Source organism: Rutilus rutilus, assembly GCF_951802725.1.
Source record: "Rutilus rutilus genome assembly, chromosome: 4".
NCBI lineage: Eukaryota > Metazoa > Chordata > Actinopteri > Cypriniformes > Leuciscidae > Rutilus > Rutilus rutilus.
Window position 1 is genome coordinate 36,276,464 of NC_140212.1, and position 20,974 is coordinate 36,297,437.

General features: G+C 40.7%; 1 protein-coding gene across 1 annotated transcript; it reads right to left on the bottom strand.

Annotated features, from left to right (window-relative positions):
* Nucleotides 1-3,798: 3,798 nt before the first annotated feature.
* On the bottom strand, nucleotides 3,799-19,626 carry LOC311289757 (uncharacterized protein). The gene is made up of 2 exons (XM_084408007.1): nucleotides 19,587-19,626; nucleotides 3,799-7,398 (listed from the first exon to the last, which is right to left on the bottom strand). Exon 2 carries the CDS (start codon nucleotides 7,295-7,297, stop codon nucleotides 5,615-5,617), a length of 1,683 nt encoding a protein of 560 aa, XP_084264133.1. The 5' UTR covers nucleotides 7,298-7,398; nucleotides 19,587-19,626; the 3' UTR covers nucleotides 3,799-5,614.
* Between the last annotated feature and the right edge of the window lie 1,348 nt (nucleotides 19,627-20,974).

Sequence of the window (20,974 nt, forward strand, 5' to 3'; positions counted from 1 at the left end):
ATAGTGTATAGACCACAAACATATCCTTTATCCATTTTCAAACAAAATTTAGGTACATTGATTAATTACATGACTTCAGTCTGCAATAAAATTGTACTTATAGGAGACTTTAATAATGATGCATTGAAATCAAAATCCCTGTGCTCTTTCATGTCAGATAGTGGTTTTGATCAACTTGTTAAAAAGCCAACAACTGAAAAGGGAACCTTAATAGACCATGTGTACGTGAAGAACATTATCGACTTTTCTGTGCACACAAACGTTGTGCCAGTTTACTTTAGCACACATGAGGGAGTTTTGTGTTCATTTCAAAACTTGCATGTTTAAATGTGTTGGACAACTTATTCCACAACTATAGCTTATAGATGATATATTACTTTTACACAGATCCATCAGTGATAAAGCCTTGATTTGGTAGATTTCATTATGTACAGATCTAATTACATGGTAAAGGAGACAGAGACCCCGAGACAAAGCTTAGCTCTATCTTTTCGATCCTTGTTAAACCACATTCTTTAGCTGTTCTATTCTGTGCTTAATTGATTGCAGTAATTTATTTTATTCCTATGTGCAATACAGAGTGTGATACTATACGCTCGGTGAGTGTGCTGAAAAACACTCCCAGTATTAGATTTACATAAACACACAGTTCTGATCTGTGTTTTATTAATGTGCGTAATAGAAGCATTTTGGTTATTCCTATGTGCAATACAAAGTGTGATCCTAAACGCTGGGTGAGTATGCTGAATGAAACCACCCAGTATTAGATTTACACAAACACACAGTTCTGATCTGTGTTTTATTAATGTGCGTAATAGAAGCATTTTGGTTATTCCTATGTGCAATACAAAGTGTGATCCTAAACGCTGGGTGAGTATGCTGAATGAAACCACCCAGTATTAGATTTACACAAACACACAGTTCTGATCTGTGTTTTATTAATGTGTGTAATTAATTGCTGTGTTTTGGCTTTACATGTACATATTAATTAAATCCTTCAAAAAAAATATCTAAACAAATATTGATTTTCTACAAACATATCAAATTATTTCTAAATAAGTTACTTTTTTTATTAACACATTTTAACAAAAAAGGTTTTGTTTTTCATTTCATTATGTACAGATCTAATTACATGGTAAAGGAGACAGAGACCCCAAGACAAAGCTTAGCTCTATCTTTTGATCCTTGTTAAACCACATTCTTTAGCTGTTCTATTCTGTGCTTAATTGATTGCAGTAATTTATTTTATTCCTATGTGCAATACAGAGTGTGATACTATACGCTCAGTGAGTGTGCTGAAAAACACTCCCAGTATTAGATTTACATAAACACACAGTTCTGATCTGTGTTTTATTAATGTGCGTAATAGAAGCATTTTGGTTATTCCTATGTGCAATACAAAGTGTGATCCTAAACGCTGGGTGAGTATGCTGAATGAAACCACCCAGTATTAGATTTACACAAACACACAGTTCTGATCTGTGTTTTATTAATGTGCGTAATAGAAGCATTTTGGTTATTCCTATGTGCAATACAAAGTGTGATCCTAAACGCTGGGTGAGTATGCTGAATGAAACCACCCAGTATTAGATTTACACAAACACACAGTTCTGATCTGTGTTTTATTAATGTGTGTAATTAATTGCTGTGTTTTGGCTTTACATGTACATATTAATTAAATCCTTCAAAAAAATATCTAAACAAATATTGATTTTCTACAAACATATCAAATTATTTCTAAATAAGTTACTTTTTTTATTAACACATTTTAACAAAAAAGGTTTTGTTTTTCTTGTATTGCAACAGCCGGTGTATAACACAACAATACCTAGAGTTCTACTTTGTGTACATTTCATAAAATCGACCAACTTCGCTATATTAAAGCATAAAAACATGTCGACACCCATAATATAGCCTATTATACTTACTGAAAAAAATATTTTTACAAATCAAATACATTTACATACAAATTTATGATTGTATTACATACAAATTAACAATATATGAATATTCTGTATACAAAAATGATTACAAACATTACATAACTGTTATTGCAATATTTGGATTTCTATATGTGTCATCCAATTTATTTAATTTTAAATTGTCATTTAATGCCTCTAAAATTCACATAAAACACATGCCATACTTAATGTTTACCTTAATCTCAAGCTAATGTACCTACTAAAACATACTTGCACTATGCTGTTGCTAATACAAGTTTTTGCTTTTCCTTAGTTAAAACAATAACAAAAAGCAAAAATACACTGGTAATGGTACTCCAGGTTAACCACTTGGGTGGGGTTCGATTCCCTGCAGTGTACTTGCTTGTTATTATTAGCTACTACAAAATACATAAATGCGTTTACTTTATTACTTTATTAATTTACTTGACACAAAAAAAAAAAAAATGTATCTATCTATCTGTCAAAAATGACATTATATGGGTCAATGACGTGACAAGTCATTTTTTTTGCCCAAAGGCCTTAATAATAATAAAAAAACAAATATATAACATCTGTAAGTAAGGTAGCACAACTTGATCTCTTTTACTGAATCCAAAAGATTTTAATTATAATTTACTACATATAAAGGTATTTTAAAGATTTTGAAGAGTCAAAAAGTCATTCGGTAAAACCGATATAGTAAATATTTAAATGGAATAATATTATTTTTAATAACTAAAAGAACTACAATAATACAAATATAAAGCAGATAAGGCTATTTTTTTTTACATTTCCCCTTTTCTCCTTTCCCTGTGCAATGTTTTACTTGAATATGAAGAGTTCAGATGCAAAAGCCTCTAAGTGCCATCTGAAATTTTCTTCTAGAATGGTCATTTTTATCAAGCTCGTATATACAAGTTCAGTCATTTCACTTAAATGGCAATTAATAAGTCATTTTCATTGCCATTTAAGTGAAATTACTGAATTTAAATATACAAGCTTGATAAAAATGACCATTCTAGGAGAAAATTTCAGATGGCACTTAGAGGCTTTTGCATCTGAACTCTTCATATGTTGGAGTGTTTAGAGTAGTCCAATAAATGATTACATTTATGAGATCAATGATAATTTGTTGTAATATTTCTTCTGTGGTACACACTATATACTATCTCAACATCAATGTCAAATCAGTTTTTAACTTTCAAATCAATGGTTAAACCGAATGACTTTTTGGTGACATTTTTTCCATCTTGTAAAAAATGACAAAAAACAGTGTTAATTCATTGTACAAACCACAAAATCTTAAACTTAAAATAACAAAAAAAATAAGTAAACTAAAAAATGGTTTCAAATATAGTTATATCTCCATTCTATTTTTTTACACTTTTAAAAACCTTATTCGTCAATGACCCATATATATATATATATATATATATATATATATATTGTTTCTAACTGTGTGTGTGTATGTGTGTATATATATATATATATATATATATATATATATATATATATATATATAGCTCCAAAAGTGCCCGAAAGGTTGACAAAATAATAATAAAAATAGCTGCGAGCAGCAATGAAGGGCCAAAGCCGGCGGCACCGCCACCCCGGTGCCTTTAGGTAACAAAAAGGCACCGGGGTAGCGGTGCCACCAGCTTGGGCCCGTAATCGCTGCTCGCAGCTATATTTTTATTTATTCTCAGGTTAGGTAAAGTAAGTCAAATTCGGGCTAAACAATAAGTATATAAAGTTACATACTTACAATTCAGTCGAAAGACTGCTCCGTGGTTTAGTTCAGCTCAACTCTTTCTACAGAAGAGACTCAAGGCAGGCTGGTTCTTTTATACTGATTATAAGTATTTTTATTATTTAAAAATCAACTGGTTACATACTAAATATTAAAAGAAAAACAAAAACCAAAGCATACAATAAGCAGTTCACAAGCTTCGGCTCCAGGTGGCAGGCTTGGACAATTCAACTGAGGAGAGGCTGTTAGGGTCTTCACAGCGTCTGACGTTGACATATTACACTATACTTTTATACTTCGTAACACACCCCCTTATCACATATTTAATCGCTCATAGACAATTTATCCAATCCAAAATCTTGATCTATGGTTAACCCTTTCAGTTCCTTCAATAACTTCTTATAAAAAGCCTTCCTTTCCTTTGTTCTTCTTTTCCTCGCCCGGATTCTTAGTCGTCTTCTACGCTTGGTCTGAAACGAAAACAGGTAATACTTCCCACTTCTACTTCGCTACAATACATGCTTTTTACTACTTAATGTTATTTCTACCTACTGATTAAATGCTTAAAGGGGGGGGGGGGTACAATGGTGTTTCATGTATTCAGAGTTGTTTACAGTGTTAAAGAGATGGATTCTCATGCTAAACATGGGCAAAGTTTAAAAAATATATTTTGGACGAATAACAGAGAATTTCTGTGCCGAAAATCTTACTTCCGGGTTGGTACAAGTTTTGGCTGTTTTTTTTCGATCGTGGATCTAATGACGTAAATGAGAGTGGAACTCCTTATATGAGCATTTCTCTCGGAAAAGCGCGCCCGCGCACACGTCGACCAGAGGAGAGCGAGACCACGCACATCAACGCGCTTCAACAGGAAATCATCGGCAGCCAGCGCTGCATAGGATTTGTTCAAGAATGTCTCTGTGTTTTTGGATGTGAGGGAAAGCTTACCGTGTTCAGCTTTCCAAAGAACCCAGTGTTACAGGAACAGTGGATGCAGTTTGTTTTCCGGGGCAGCAACGGAGTGTAGTAAGTGCGGTTGTGTGTTCTGGTCATTTCAGTGACGAATGTTTTATTAACAAGGCCCAGGTCGACGCTGGATTTGCAAATCGTTTGCTATTAAAACGTGGAGCGGTTCCAGTGATAAAAGACCCCATTGATGTAAGTACAACTGGATCAGATTTCTGTCTTTTGCTGGAAATCAAGCACTACCGCTTGACTCTATAGCTCCGCCTCCAGGACCTTGGCTTTTTTCTGAGAGAATCGGAAAGCTGTATTTTTCTTTTATAAATATAATAAAACTAAACACTTTTTGGAGATATTAAGGATGCACTACTACTCTATAGGTACTCAAGATTAACATGAGATTAGGTGAAACTGTGCATGGTATGTACCCTTTAAACATGATTACATTATTATCATTTCTTGCATGCATTAACACAATAAAAAAAATTTCTTACAAAAACAAGTTTCCGTGTCTTTCTTAATAAATCAGATTCACAATAAAGACTTTTACAAAACAAGTTTCAGTGTTTTTCTTATACAACACTCTTTCTTATCAGGTTACAATTACTAATACCATATATAAGGTTATACATAAAAAGCATTGGTTAATACAGAATAAATTGCATATATATTCCACTTACAAGGTTATAATTGTGGCCAGTAACATACATAAGCCTATATATATATCAGGCAGTATAACAGAATAAATTGCCTGTTCACTTAACAATATATAGTAATTATAGATAATAGGTAAAACCACAAAGCTGTTATTTAAGTGCTGACATTGATATTTAAAAGACTTGCTTTTTTCGTTTACTGTTTCTTTGGTAGGAGTTTCGTCATCAGACACAGGAGGCTTTGATCAAAATATTTTTCTTTATGCAATGTGCAAACTTTCCAATCATCTGGAAGCAATTCTTTACATTATTGAACATTCTTGAAACAGATTCTTTTGTTTGTGGTGTTCTTTCATATCACCTGGAAGCACTCCTCCTGTGGAAACCTTACTGATGATCTCTGCCTTCTTCCTGACCTCCATTAAAGACTGAATGCGATTTTTATATCCAGGCTTGGCTTCTTGTTTCTCAGACTCAATCATCAGATCAATGTAGTCAGGGGTGGACAGAGGATTGGGCTTGAGGGCGATTTCCTGGAGACGCTCCAAAGACTTTTGAGATTCTCCAATCAGTTTGGCCACAATATCCTGGATAACCTCAAGCCCCTTTTCAAGCTCTTCAAAGATCTTTTCATTTGACATGACCTGTCCATGTGCATCCTCAAATCGCTTTTTTAAATTCTTATAGGTTTCCTTTTTCTTTTCTGTGACATAATAAAATTTGTATTTCGTATTAGAGTGCACGTTCCAAGCACACTTTCCAGGGCAGACCCGACACTTTCCATCTGTCATGGCACCACAGTAATATTTGTCACTGTCATTTGAATAGACACATGTGTCATGGCAAGTGAAGTGACACTTTTGGCAGTTGGTTAAGAAGTAGTCAGATTTGTTTTCAGTCTTCTTTTGGACCGTTATTTCAGTTTCGTATTCAAAATCTTTGTTTGCATCCATCTCAGCTTTGTGCTGCTCCAGAGCAGCTCTTGTCTTCTTGATTTCATCCAGTTTTGACAGACCAACATTGATTTGGGGCTGAAGACCTTCCACAAGCACTTCTAGATGCTGTCGCTCTTTCAGGACTTCCTGTGTCAGAGACAAGCTCTTGGCTACTATCTTTTTGAGGGATGTGAAGAATTTTCTCATGCTTGAAAATCCCAGCTTCCAGAACATTTGGTCAAAGTTTTCCCCGTCAGACTCCTCGTCCTTTGCAGATTGACTATTGGTAGCAAACAGAACAGAGTTGTTGAACTTGAAGTGAAGTGGCTCTCCAGACTCATTGGTTGAACAGGGCACCCCGGACACTTTGATGGCCTCGAGAACAGTAGGTTTTTTCCCATCTGCAAAGGTGACCATCATAAGGATGTTTTCAGCAATATCCTTCCCAAATATGGAAAGAATGGAGTCAAAGACGTATTTCTGTGTGTGTGTCAGACGGGCAAGTGAAGCCTGTACAACAAAACACACGGCATCAATGCGATCGATCCCTCCTGGATTAGAAAAGAACTCCTGAATCTGCTTTGTGATTTTCTGGTCATGTGAAATTCCTCTGGTATCACCGAAGCCTGGTGTGTCCACAATAGTCAGAGAATATGGGACCCGGAAACCATCCATGTAATTGATTTGATATGCTGTGATCTCTGAAGTCTGACTTTCTGCCTGAGATTTCTGCTTCCCTTCATCTACTAGCACAAACCGGAAGTCATCTTCCCATTCCACTCCCAGAATATAGTTAATCATGCTGTTAATTAGAGTGGATTTTCCTGCACCTGTGGCTCCGATCATCATAATGGTCTTGTTCTCTTTTTTTTTTTCTTTCCCAAATGTGCTTCTTCTGCAGAATCCATCACTGTTCTTCCATGTTTCAGACAGGTTGAGTTTAAACATGGGTAGGTTTTCATTGCTTCTATCTTCTATTTTTTTGCTCATTTTGTCTTTTACAATATGTGCACAACTCAAGCCCTTTCCTTTGCTGTGGTCTTTTTCCATGGCTTTGCTGCTTCTGTTTTCTCTTGACGTTTCTTAATTGTTGTTAACAGCAGACTGGCACGGTCCAATAGTTTTTTTTTTAAAAATACTTTTTCCCACCTCTGTTGGTTAAAGAAAAAGGTAATTACAACCCTGCGCAATATCATTAAAATGTAAAATAATTAAAAATTCTATCGCCTGTTAATAATTGCAAAGTTGACAGGTAGAGTATTTCCTTGTATAAACTACCAAAAACAAATCAATTAGAAAGACTATACTGAAAATATAAGCCTTAAAGTAGTGCAGCAAACCTGTGTTTTCCAATGCATAAACCAATTGGCACTAAAAAACTAAACTAAAACAAAAAAATGACCTGTGACCACCTTAACTTTCTCAATTTTCAACCTGTGGGCTCTGTCTGCGCTATGGATCAAATTCTGAAATCAGATATTTAAGGTTTGGAATCGGATACTTGTCATAAAATTATTGATGCCTGGTGCACATTTTAATGTGATTTTAAACTATTCAAGCACAAGAAGATCTGGAAAAGGATCATTCAATGCCAGCTCTGACTTTCCCCATCATATGCTGGCGAGATATATCCCAGTCTTTAAGCAAAAGGAACTGGATGAAATATTCTTACTTATATCAATCCACAATCTAACTTGTGATGCAGCCTGGAATCATAACCACACCATGTTTGTTTGTTTGTTTGTCCATCCAGAGGAGAACAGAGGGTTGTTCCATAAAGGCCGCTTAGAAAAGCGAGCATTAAAGTCCAACACCTTACTTGAATTAACCTTACAAATAAATTGGGGCTAAAGCGGTTTCAAAAAGGTAATTGAAGTTCAGGCAATCCCACTAATTTGATCCAGGTTTATCTAGACTAGATAATTGCGTGTGCATGCGTTTCTTAAGCAGTCCTATTGGTCATCATGGATCAAATTGATCCATCATCAAACAGCGTATATTTGGTGCTGTTTTATGCGTTTGAGACATGCCGTTTTCCTCAGAGCAAAATGTACGTTTCAGAGGTATATTCTCCATCTGTAAATGTTAGAAAGTCATACAAATATTTCCATTTTGATGCTAAACTTCACATTGAACGAGCGCTGCTGCGTGCATGCGTGGCAAATAGGAGCGCAATAATTCTGATTAAAATATACATTTTATAACACCAGAAATATCTTCTAACTAGAAAAATTTATATTTAGGATGTTGGATAAGTTGCGGTGAACTTATAGCTCATTGCTCTCATATATTTTTAGCTTTGGGTATAGGACCTATGCTATTTTATAAAGCTGAGTTATACTTATTTAGAATGCTGAGCATTACAGCTTTAACCCTTCAAAGTTGAAATAAAGACAGAAATTATAAGAAAATGTAAAGGGAACATAAATGTTCATTTTGAATTGAATATTCTGTGATGGTGACTACAGTCACAGAAATGTAAATAGTTATTTTGTTTACACTTTTTTTTACAGGTGTTCTAAAGCCTTTGAGGAACCAATATTTGATGTAAAATCCCTTATTCATTATGGTTTACTCTTTTAATACAAAATTTTGAACTTTTTGTATTTCTTGGTGATATACACATACAAGTGTCTCAAGAAGTGCATTGTCAATGCATCCACCTGGTAGCTGAGAGTCTATAAAATACAGAAATACGACTCTCTTCACTCTGCTATGAAAATTGACCCTTCCAGAAGGCAAATATCAACACAGTGCCAGGCGGACTTAAAACCCCTTGGACCTTGAAGGGTTAACAGCAAAACATTTTTTTTTTTTTTTTTTTTTTTTTTTGTAGATAGCAAGAATGCCCTGTTTTAAATAATTGGTTAGATTTAGTTTCTAAAGTACACAAAAGCAAAAGTATACATTTTGAAAAGATATGGGCAACTCTATAGAATATTCTATAAAATAAAAGAATATATATTTCAGGAATTACCTTTTTTATATAACCCTCCCTCCCTTTTAATTCAAGTTAATTGTTTATTTATTTACTTATTTAATGTTATTATTTGATATTTAAATAATATTACTTGAATAACTTATTAGGAATTATGTGTCATTATAAGGGTTTGATATAAATATGTGAATGTTTAAAGGTCCCGTTGTATGCCCCTTTTCACAAGATGTAAAATAAGTATCTGATGTCCCCAGAGTGTGTATGTGAAGTTTGAGCTCAAAATACCCAACAGATCATTTTTTACAGCATGTTTAAATTGACATTTTTTGGGGCTCAGAAAAACGAGCTGTTTTAGTGTGTGCCCTTTAAATGCAAATAAGCTGCTGCTGCACAGCACAGGGGGCGGAGCCTGACGAGCTCACGCTCACGGCGCTGATCCACTTGTCCGACACGACTGTCGCGTGGTGTCGCGACGCCTCCCCACATTGGTACGTTGATGGGGGTTTACCGCTATGGGCGTGGTTTTGACCCAGCGGGAAAAGTAGCGTATCAGAACAGAGGACCTGCGTCTCCATATGCTCTACTTCTATTGGATAGACGCGTCGCGTCTGACGGAATTCATTTGCATAAAGATGGGCATCGGCCAGCTTTTTGACGCGCAGCATTTTTTCAAATGAAGCGCCGCCTTCCCGGAATGCTTTGCGGGCGCGACAAAGTCGCTTGACGTCACCCATAGGAATATAGTGGAGCGCGGCGCGACAAAAGTGTCGCACGGACAAGTGGATCAGCGCCGTCAGTCTCTCAGGACAAATTCATCTCACGGAATGATGATAATATCAGAAACTCTCAGTAACGGCGTTCATTTCGAGTCGGACAATACTGCCTACAGAGTCAGAGTGCTGTATAGAGATGAAACAGGTATGGTTTAGTAGTTTAATTACGGTTATTATAACGTATTTGTCATCTGCTTGTATGTATCCATTATTTATTAACAGCCTACAAGTCTGCTGTTTCGGACCAGGTCCGAATGATGATCAAACATGTACTGATGAGTTTAATAAAGTTTATTGTACATCACACAAAAGATGAAGCGTCAGTTTTACTTCAGAAAATCACGGTAAGAGCTGAGTAAACACAGTAGCCTAAGTTATAAGAAGTGCGCAAGTAGCCAGTAGAGTTGAGGGAGCATTCCTGTGGGCGGAGGTTAGTCTAAACACGGTTCTGGTGATGTCACTAATGAAGGAAGTAGAGGGGTGTAGTCCAATCGAGCCGTTTTATGTAGTCAACTTCTGTTAAATAAAATATCTCGCTTGGCATTGAACTTTGAGCTTTATAATTTTACAGATATTATTTATACTCTAACAACAACATTACACACTAACTAAAGTTTGAAACATGGGATCACGTAGAACGGGACCTTTCATTTTTATTAATAATTTTTTTTTTTTTTTTCACACATGTAAAATGTCTAATTATGTACTCATTGGTTATTGTTCTAATTATGTGTTGTTTTTGTGTTGGTGGGTATTATCACCAAAGGAAAAAAGTAGAAGGAAAAATAAGGAATAATTATTGGGAGAAAATGTGTCTTTAAAGGAACTGTCCATTTGGCTAGGCAAAAGTCCATTTGGCTAGGCAGTGGCGTAATTGTTTTAAAAAGTGGGTGGGTGTTTGTGTTGGGGGGGTTATCATTGTACATAATAAGATACAATAACAATTTTAGGAAAGAAAAAAACAACATTATGATGTCTAAAAAATCTATTTCAATAGTAACGTTACATTGGGTTTAATTTGTCTTTTAATGAGATCTACTAATGTATTGTCAGTGCCAAGCATTTTCATGTGGATAAATGCATAGATCCGCAAAGTGTGCTTCTGATATCTACTGTAATGGTCTGGTGGTTAGAACTTTTGCCAAGCGTGTCAGTGGTTACAGGTTCTAATCCGCACTCCTATAGGTTGTTTTCTTCTCATCAAAACGTAATATGTTCATCAGTGGTTACAGTATATCAAGCAGGGACACGTTTGTGTGCATTTTGTTTTGTGATTATTTCAATTGAATGAATAGAGTCTCCGCAACGGCGTTAAGTGATAGATTAAAGTGCACGTCCATGTGAAGACTGTGCACGAGCCACAAGAAAACACGGTATCCATGACACTGATAGCAGCTGCAAGGAGCACTTGATTTCAAAAACAACACATTTAGGCGCTAGATCGTCTCTTATTTAATAACGAACTAAATTAATGCTCTGCTGGTTAACTGGAGATGTTTTATTTATTTGTATTAGGTAGCCTACATCCGTGCCTCGAAATGTTTCAAAAAGTGGTGGGGATATGTCCCACCCGCAAATTACGCCTATGACTGTAGGCCAATTATTAAGCTCAGATTCATTTTACCAGTTAAAATGTATAATGTGCTTTTGTAATTATTTATTTTTAATTTTGTGATTTTAACTTCTGCTTTAATACGTTTTTTTTTTAGATTGTAACGTTCTAATCTTTCTTTTATTAACCACAAAAATGTACTACAGCTGCCTGTGGTTAAATTGGCTTTTATAGGGAGAGGGAGCCCTTATTTACAGTGAATAGTCATCATTTAAAAACGCGCCGTAAAATGACTTGTGAATATGTTTTTACACCAAAGGGCTCTTTTTCCAGTTTTAATGTGTAAGGTAGGGATTAGTTATTCAAACAAAGAGAAATACTTTACAATTCACTTACTTTGTTCTTTTTTTACCTGGTTAATGTTAACAGGCAGGCAATGGATTTCACCCTCGGAAAATGTATGAAATTGAACATGTTTTTTTTTTTGTTTTTTTTTTACATTTTGGTTTTCCTGATCTCAACATGTGCATTTTAAGGTGTTTTGAAGGCCAAAAAAAAAGGACAACAGTAGCTTTAAAAACATATAAGTGGTCAGTAGCATAAAGTATTTTATCAGATAACAGATTTTTAAACATGAGAATCAGTTTAAATGTCGCAATGAATGATCCAAAATGGAAATGCAGAATGTTTGATGTTATTGTTGACAATACACAATCACAGATTCAAAATGGGAATGGCCTTAAATAAGAAATGATTCAAGGATTATTTTTCATAGATGTTACATTTAAAACAAACGCCTATGCAATCACTCTGTGTCCAGACTGGGCATATGAACAATTAGTATGAGCATCAAAGATCAGTTTCAGCTACTTTTTCTTTCCTAAATTAATCAATATTTTTTTACTAATCTGTTCATTTAATCAATGGTTCAATTGCTCACATATAAAGACAATCACTTGTCGCTGTCTTCTGGCGTAATGATGCAAGTTGCGCAAACACAAACAAGTGGAGTGATAAAAACAGTGAAAAGTCCCAGTGCTGATACTGGGGAAATATTCAAACACATTCGAGGTAACGTTATACAATATTATATATACAATAATAATGGCAATATATTTAATAGGGTGCTTGTGTTGTTAAATTGAGCTTATAGTTTCCACTGTCTTTGATCAAACTGATTATTTCTGTCGGTCATTTAAAACTTCTGTCGAAAAATAGCTGTTTAGTTTAGCTAGTTGCATCTTATCTCGCACTGTATGATCGTTAACTGAAGAGTCGCGTTGGGATTCGTGCTCAGCTCGCGCTTCTGTGAACATAATAAATCCCGCTTGCTTTGATTTTGACATTGACGAGCGGGTGTTTGTGCTCTGGCCCAATTTAACCTCTGATTGTAGCCTTGTTTAAGTATTTTTCAATGTATACTGTATATTTCATTTTGGACGGATAGTGGTTAATAAAGTAATCAAATAAAGGTATGAGAGAGTGTCAGTGGTAATATCATGTGTTCCTGAAGGTCAGTGTTAGAGGAATGATGCAATAACTCAGGCTTAGCCTGCCCTGGACCAGGTTTTCATCTAGTTTTATATTAATTTGATCCCTTAATTCAACAAGGTCAAAACGTACTCGGTTACTAACGTAACCTCGGTTCTCTCTAGAAGAGGGAACGAGTACTGCGTTTTTGTAAAAACGCTACGGGAAAAGTCTCTTTTCACGAAATACTGAAGCAAAAAATTATCCTTAATTTTCATAAATGTAAAACGCGTTGCGGCAGTGCTTAGCTATGGCGAGACGGCTTGCTCGCTCATTGGCTGCTCTGCAGCAACTGCATAAGCCTATCGAGCGAGGCCTGAGGTGACGTCAGGCCAATGAGGACGCTTCGCGCCCTCCTAGCCATTTCCCGCCGAGACGGGTGTGGCTAACCTCTATATAAGGAGCTCGAGAAGGCTGATTCACTTGATTTTCATCGCCGAAGCGAACCAGAGTGAACCGTACGCACGGCAGAGAACGCAGTACTCGTTCCCTCTTCTAGAGAGAACCGAGGTTACGTTAGTAACCGAGTACGTTCTCTTACGAGAGTCCTCTCGTACTGCGTTTTTGTAAAAACGCTACGGGAACCCCTTGTAAAACGCCGTGCGTGCTGGGATAAAGACACCGATCACTGGAAGCTAACCAGGTGTACAGTGCATAATCACCAGATAGACTCAAAGAGCCTGGAATTAAGGGAGGGGAACCTTAATTCCCTATATTGTAACGTCCGCAGACGTAAAACATGACCTCACAGAGAGAGTCTAGAGACAAGAGGGGATTCCTCTGTCCTTATATGGTTGCGTCAGCAGACGCGAATATGACATCACATAGACAGGGTGGGGGAAACCTGAACTAAATGTGGGAAATGTGGGTCTTACACAGTTCTGCCCATAAGACAGTCGGCAGCGCGTTGCGCATGCGATTTCAGTGTTCTAGTTAGACAGCTGAATCGGCTATACCGATAGTAGCTTAGCCTGTAAGGCGGGAACCTCTAGGTTGTAAAACCTGATAAATGTAGACGGCGAGGCCCAGCCCGCCGCCGTACATATATCCTGTAAGGAAATCCCGCTGGACCAAGCCCACGAGGAGGCAACGCCCCTCGTGGAGTGCGCTCTAACTCCCAACGGGCACTGGAGGCCCTTGGCAGTATAAGCCAGCGCTATGGCGTCAACTATCCATCTGGATAAGCTCTGTTTCGACACAGCCATTCCCTTGGAACGTCCACTGAACGAGACAAAGAGCTGCTCAGTCTGTCTGAAGACAGCAGAGCGGGACACGTAAGCTCTTAGAGCCCGAATGGGGCAAAGAAAACTTGAGTCCCCTTCCTCACTTGATCCCGGCAGGGCAGACAGGGAGATAACCTGAGCCCGAAATGGTGTGTTGAGGGACTTTGGCACATAGCCATGCTTAGGTTTGAGTATGACTTTAGAGTCGTTAGGTCCAAACTCCAAGCACGCTGGGCTCACAGAGAGCGCGTGCAGGTCGCCTATGCGCTTCACCGAAGCGAGAGCCATCAAGAACACTGTTTTGAAAGACAAATGTTTGAGGCTAATAGATTGGATAGGCTCGAAAGGGGCACCTTTCATGGCCGCCAAAACCGTAGAAAGGTCCCACATAGGGACTGAAGGAGGCCTGGGAGGATTTAGCCTCCTAGCTCCCCTGAGGAAGCGGATGACTAAATCGTTCCTTCCTAGAGACTGCCCCAGCGTTGTTCCAGAAAACGCTGTAATAGCCGCCACATAAACTTTGAGCGTGGAAGGGGATCTGCCCTTATCCAACAGCTCCTGTAGGAAGGAGAGAACCTCCGTCACCTCACAATCGAGAGGTGATAGGCTCCGAGCTGTACACCAGCCGGAGAAAACCGACCACTTCGAGGCATAAAGCCGCCGAGTTGACGGCGCCCTGGCCTGAGTGATGGTATTTATCACTCCCTCTGCGAGGTCAACGGATAACCGTTGAGCGCCCACACGTGAAGGGACCACAGCTCCGGGTGTGGGTGCCAAATTGAGCCCCTGGCCTGCGAGAGGAGATCTCTCCTCAATGGCACTGGCCATGGAGTGATGTCTGCTAGCTGCATCAGGACTGGGAACCATGCTTGGTTCTTCCAGAGCGGTGCTACAAGCAGCACTGAGCATTTCGTTTCCTTGACCCGCTCTAACACCTGTGGCAGGAGGGAGACGGGGGGAAAGGCATAAAGCGGGCAGCGCGGCCACACGTGGGACAGCGCGCTGTCGTTTCTGGAAAAGAACACGGGGCAATGAGCGTTTTCGCGGGACGCGAATAGGTCCACTTCCGCTCTGCCGAATCTTTCCCACAACAGCAGGACTGTTTGCGGGTGTAGAGACCATTCGCCCAGGGGAATGTTGTTCCTGGACAGCCTGTCTGGGCCCACATTCTGGAGCCCAGGCACATGCACTGCTCTCAGCGAGCGCAAATTGTGCTGAGCCCATATTAGGAGGCGTTTCGCCAGCCTGTATAGGGCTGTGGATCTCAGACCGCCCTGGCGATTTATATAGGACACCACGGCCGTGTTGTCCGAACGGACTACGACGTGTTGGTCCTTGATTTGGGGACAAAAACGCGTCAGCGCATTGTGCACTGCCAGCATCTCCAGGCAGTTGATGTGTTGGAGCTTTTCTCGTTTCGACCACAGGCCGAAGAACGGTCTGCCCTCGAGCAGCGCTCCCCATCCCGAGGTGGATGCGTCTGTCGACACCATCCTCACTCCCGAGGAAGTCCCCAGGCTTACACCTGATCGGTACCAGTCGCCCGCCAACCAAGGTATTAGGGCTGCCACACAGCTCTGATTGACCTTGAGACGTAACCGGCCGGACACCCACGCTCCGCGCGGTACTCGCGCTTTCAACCAGAACTGCAGAGGGCGCATGCGGAGCAAGCCCAGCTGAAGAACCGGTGATGCTGAGGCCATGAGACCTAGCATCCTCTGAAACGTCCTGAGCGGGGTAGTCGCGCCGCAGCGGAAAGATCTCGCTGCGCGCTGAATGTGCAGCACGCGCTGTGGCGACAGCCGCGCTGTCATAGACTGTGAGTCCAGAATGGTACCCAGAAACGAAATCGTTTGACTGGGGTTCAGTGAACTCTTCGTCCAATTGACTGTGATACCAAGATTCTCGAGGTGATCGAGTAAAATGGTTCTGTGCTCCACGAGCTGTGATCGTGATTGAGCTAGGATCAGCCAGTCGTCCAAATAGTTCAGCACTCGCATGCCTCTGAGTCTGAGAGGAGCGAGCGCTGCGTCCATGCACTTCGTAAATGTACGAGGTGCCAGGGACAAGCCGAACGGCAGGACTGTATACTGGTATGTCTGACCCTCGAAGGCGAATCTCAAGTATTGCCTGTGATGTGACGCTATTTGTATTTGAAAATACGCGTCCTTCAGATCTATCGACATGAACCAGTCTCCTCGGCGAACATGCGCGAGGATTTTCCTGGTCGTGAGCATTTTGAAACTGCGTTTCACTAATGCTTTGTTCAGCCGTCTTAGATCCAGTATGGGTCTGATACCACCGTCCTTTTTGGGGACTAGAAAGTATCTGCTGTATAGCCCCCCTTTGCTTTGAGCTAGGGGTACATGCTCTATCGCCCCTTTGCTTATCAGTTTTGATATTTCGGCGCGAAGTAGGTGTGCTACTTCTAAATTCACCGAAGTTTCGACGCGCGCTGTGAAGCGGGGGGGGCGTCGACAAAACTGTAGCGAGAAGCCTCTCTTTATAATGCCTAGCACCCAGTCCGAAACCCCTGGGAGCGCTGCCCATGCTACTGCATGGCTGGCTAAGGGCTGGATGCGAAGCACGCTCTGTTCGTGTGACAGAGGTGCTTCGGGGTGCGATAACATAGGCGTTATGCCTGTGGCATTCGAGGCGGGGGGCGCGCTTATTACAGCGGGCAGAGCGCTCGTCCTCGACCTTACTACAGTGCTTAACTGAGTGAGGGAGGGCTGAGCGAGTTTCGCGGGACTCATGTCTGCGGGTGAATGTGGGCGGGACGCGGGCACATTCACTGCTTTGGACGCGCTGTCTGCCTGAGCAGAGCGAGCGCACACAGGTCTCGTTTTTACAGAGAGCCTGTGGTCTGTGAGACATAGTGTATGTGGGCACTGGGAAGTGGGCACTTTCACTACATTTGAAGCGCAATCGATCTGAGTCGATTTTATGTGCGCGAGCCCTAAGTGTAGGGCTGTGCTTATGTGTAGGGATGGGCACTGAGGAGTGGGCATCGACACTACATTTATAGCACCATCGGCCGTGGCCGGGACACCAGAAAACGGGAGAGCGGGCACAGTTACTGCAATGAGTGCTCTGTCTGTCTGAGCAGAGTGAATGCACACAGGTTTCGTCTTTACAGAAACCACAAGGCATGCAGAACATAGTGTTTGTGGGCACTAGGCAGTGGGCACGTTCACTATGTTGCGTGCGTGATCGACCCGAGTCGAATATATGAGCGCGGGCCCTGTGTGAAGGGCTGTGCTAGTGTGTAGGGATGGGCACTAGCAGTGGGCATCTTCTCTACACATATAGCATCATCGGCCGTGCTCGTGGGCAGCAAAAAACACGTCTGCAGTTGCCTCTCGGGGAACAAACAGAGTGATTTGCATTCGGCGGCATAAATATTTTCTGCCGGCCGGCCTGGGGTTCGAACCTCCGATCGCCCGCGCGCAAGTCTAAGAATCTACCACTGGACCACAGTGAAGATACATTGACAAAGTCAGCGCGAGTATTATCCGCACTGGCGTTTGCTTGTCAGGCATGTACCACGTGCTTGTGGGCAGCAAAAAAAACACATCTGCAGTTGCCTCTCGGGGAACAAACAGAGTGATTTGCATTCGGCGGCATATATATTTTCTGCCGGCCGGCCTGGGGTTCGAACCTCCAATCGCCCGCGTGCAAGTCTAAGAATCTACCACTGGACCACAGTGAAGATACATAGACGGCATGTACCACGTGCTCGTGGCCAGCAAAAAACACGTCTGCAGTTGCCTCTCGGGGAACAAACAGAGTGATTTGCATTCGGCGGCATAAATATTTTCTGCCGGCCGGCCTGGGGTTCGAACCTCCGATCGCCCGCGCGCAAGTCTAACGATCTACCACTGGACCACAGTGAAGATTCATAGACAAAGTCAGCGCGAGTATTATCCACACTGGCGTTTGCTTGCAGGCCTGTACCACGTACTCGTGGGCAGCAAAAAACACGTCTGCAGTTGCCTCTCGGGGAACAGACAGAGTGATTTGCATTTTCAGAACGCCTGCAAATGTGAGAAGAGTGGAAATCGCCCAGATTCAGCGGGGCTGAAAACACTCCATTCTCTTTCGCCAGTGACGCGCGGGAACCGTAGAAACGGTGTTCGGTTGCAGGCAAGCGGGTACTACGCGCTCGCTGGCTGCAAAATGCATCTCTGCAGTCGCCTTCAGGGGACTTACAGAGCAAAGCATTGGCGGCATAAATATATATGCCGCTAGACCGGGATCCGAACCCCGGTCTCCCGCATGGAGACACTATGATTCCACCACTGAGCCACAGGGGGATACAGGCTTTGAAAGCGGCGTCAACATGTATTCTTCGGCGTTTGCTGGCAGGCAAGCGTGTAACAGACTCACTTTCTGCAATAATATTTCCAGTCGCCGAACAGGGAACTGAGAAATGTGAGAGAAAAGAGTTCAGACCGACCAACGGTGGGACTAAGAACACTCTTTTCTCCTTCGCCGGTGAATGACGCGTGCAGAGGCAGGGTAGCTTTTCTTGTAACGTAAAGAAAAACTAATCCCGCCGTCCGCTTCCAGGAAGGGCAGCCTCGGAAAGGATGCCTGGCGAGTCCTCAGAGTCACCGTAGGCAATTGGCTCGGAGCGAGCGCGAGCGCTGCCTGAGAAGGCGTCTTGAAAAAGACGCAGCTCTTTTAGGGGTGAGTGTTGCAGCGAACACACACACACACAGAGAAAACAGAGCAATAACAATAAGGATATAGGCGTCGGAAAGCGCAGCAGGTACGGCTGCCTGTAGAAGGCGGCGTTGGCCAGCGGCTTCGAGGGCTCGTCCCGCTGAAGTGCTTGCTTCGAACGACGCTTGCTTCCGTGATCCAGCGATGCGTGCGCTTCGCTGAAGAGATTAAAATCAAGTGAATCAGCCTTCTCGAGCTCCTTATATAGAGGTTAGCCACACCCGTCTCGGCGGGAAATGGCTAGGAGGGCGCGAAGCGTCCTCATTGGCCTGACGTCACCTCAGGCCTCGCTCGATAGGCTTATGCAGTTGCTGCAGAGCAGCCAATGAGCGAGCAAGCCGTCTCGCCATAGCTAAGCACTGCCGCAACGCGTTTTACATTTATGAAAATTAAGGATAATTTTTTGCTTCAGTATTTCGTGAAAAGAGACTTTTCCCGTAGCGTTTTTACAAAAACGCAGTACGAGAGGACTCTCGTAAGAGAACAAAGATGAGTGTTATCCATATTAAAAAGTAATTTAAGACTTAAAAATAATTAGAATGGGAAAAGTTTATCTTCTGCGTAAGTAAGATAAAATGACAAGAAAAAGACTTACTGTTTTCAGTGTCCTCTTGAATCTGCTCTTGATCTGTAGTAGCAGAAAGCCTCAGCATCGGTTTTTATAGCGTCTAACTGCTGCCCCTCCCTATAAAAAAAAACTAGGCTTGGAAAATTTTACTTTCATTTCTTTTGTTCCAGGAACTGTAAGTCTTTATAAGAATTGGCCTGGCATCAGCAGACCACTAGACATTGGGGAAAAAGCGAAACTCTATGGTGCGGAACCACTAGTTCTATACCAGTGTTGCCTGGAATTGTTGAATGGAGTAGAGATGGTTTAAAATTTTTAGGGTTTTTTTTAGGTTCAGATTTGTATAAAACGAAAAACTGGGATTGAATAATAGAAAAGATGTGTGTACGTTTGTCCAATTGGAAATAGCTACTTCCTCGATTATCATATAGAGCATCAATGTGTTCGAAAATTCTAACCAGATGAGATGATTAAATGTCATCACAATTCAAATGATAAATTGATTAAATATAGGCCTATTGCTGTGTAAAGGATGACTAATTTAAGAAATCCATAGAGGATCAACAACATTTTGTTTATTTATTTTGTTTTAAATAATGAAACCGGTTCTGTTCCCAGATCTTGGTTTCCTACCTTGTCATTGACAGTTTAACCGTGAAGCATCCTTCATAGAGCCGCTTGTAATGAGTCCTTCATGGACAAATTTGGGCACGCATGTCACAGGTGTGACATATTTATTTTTTTCTTTTTAAAATAAATGTCATAACACTATATTCACTAAAGTAAAAACACTCAATTTATGCATTTCTTTTGTGATTTTTTTTTGTTAGTATTTTTGTATTTATTTAACTCTAAAATGTACAAAAATTGTTCAACTGACTTTCATGTAAAATATGCTTATTTTTATGGTATGTTTCTTTTTTTTTACTTCAGTGAAAATATTCATTCCAGTAAGTTGAAACGGCCAAAGCCTCAAAATTTGGCATACGTTGGTGACATCTGTTGACATAAAATAGCAATTACATGAGATATCAATGGCCACTATTTGGCTGTAGTACTTACTGGCTGCATATAGGCTGAAATCTATAAACCAATGTTTTAAAAAACTTAAAGGTCCCATATTGTACACCTTTCTGAAGTTTTATTTTAGGTTTTGATGTCCTTAAGAATATATATTTGCGGTATAAGTACCAAAAACCAGCCCAATATATTTGTACAGCTCCTTTCTCAGGAGCTCTGCTAAGAACAGGTCGATTTTGGCCTGTCTACTTAATATTCATGAGCCTCTCTTCTGATTGGCCTGCACGGCCAGTCCAGCCACAGGTAACGAAGGTCATGTATGCTGTAGCCTGTTGTGGTCTGGTGATGCTCACAAGTAAGTTAAATAAAACACCTGTAATGATGGACATTGCTGA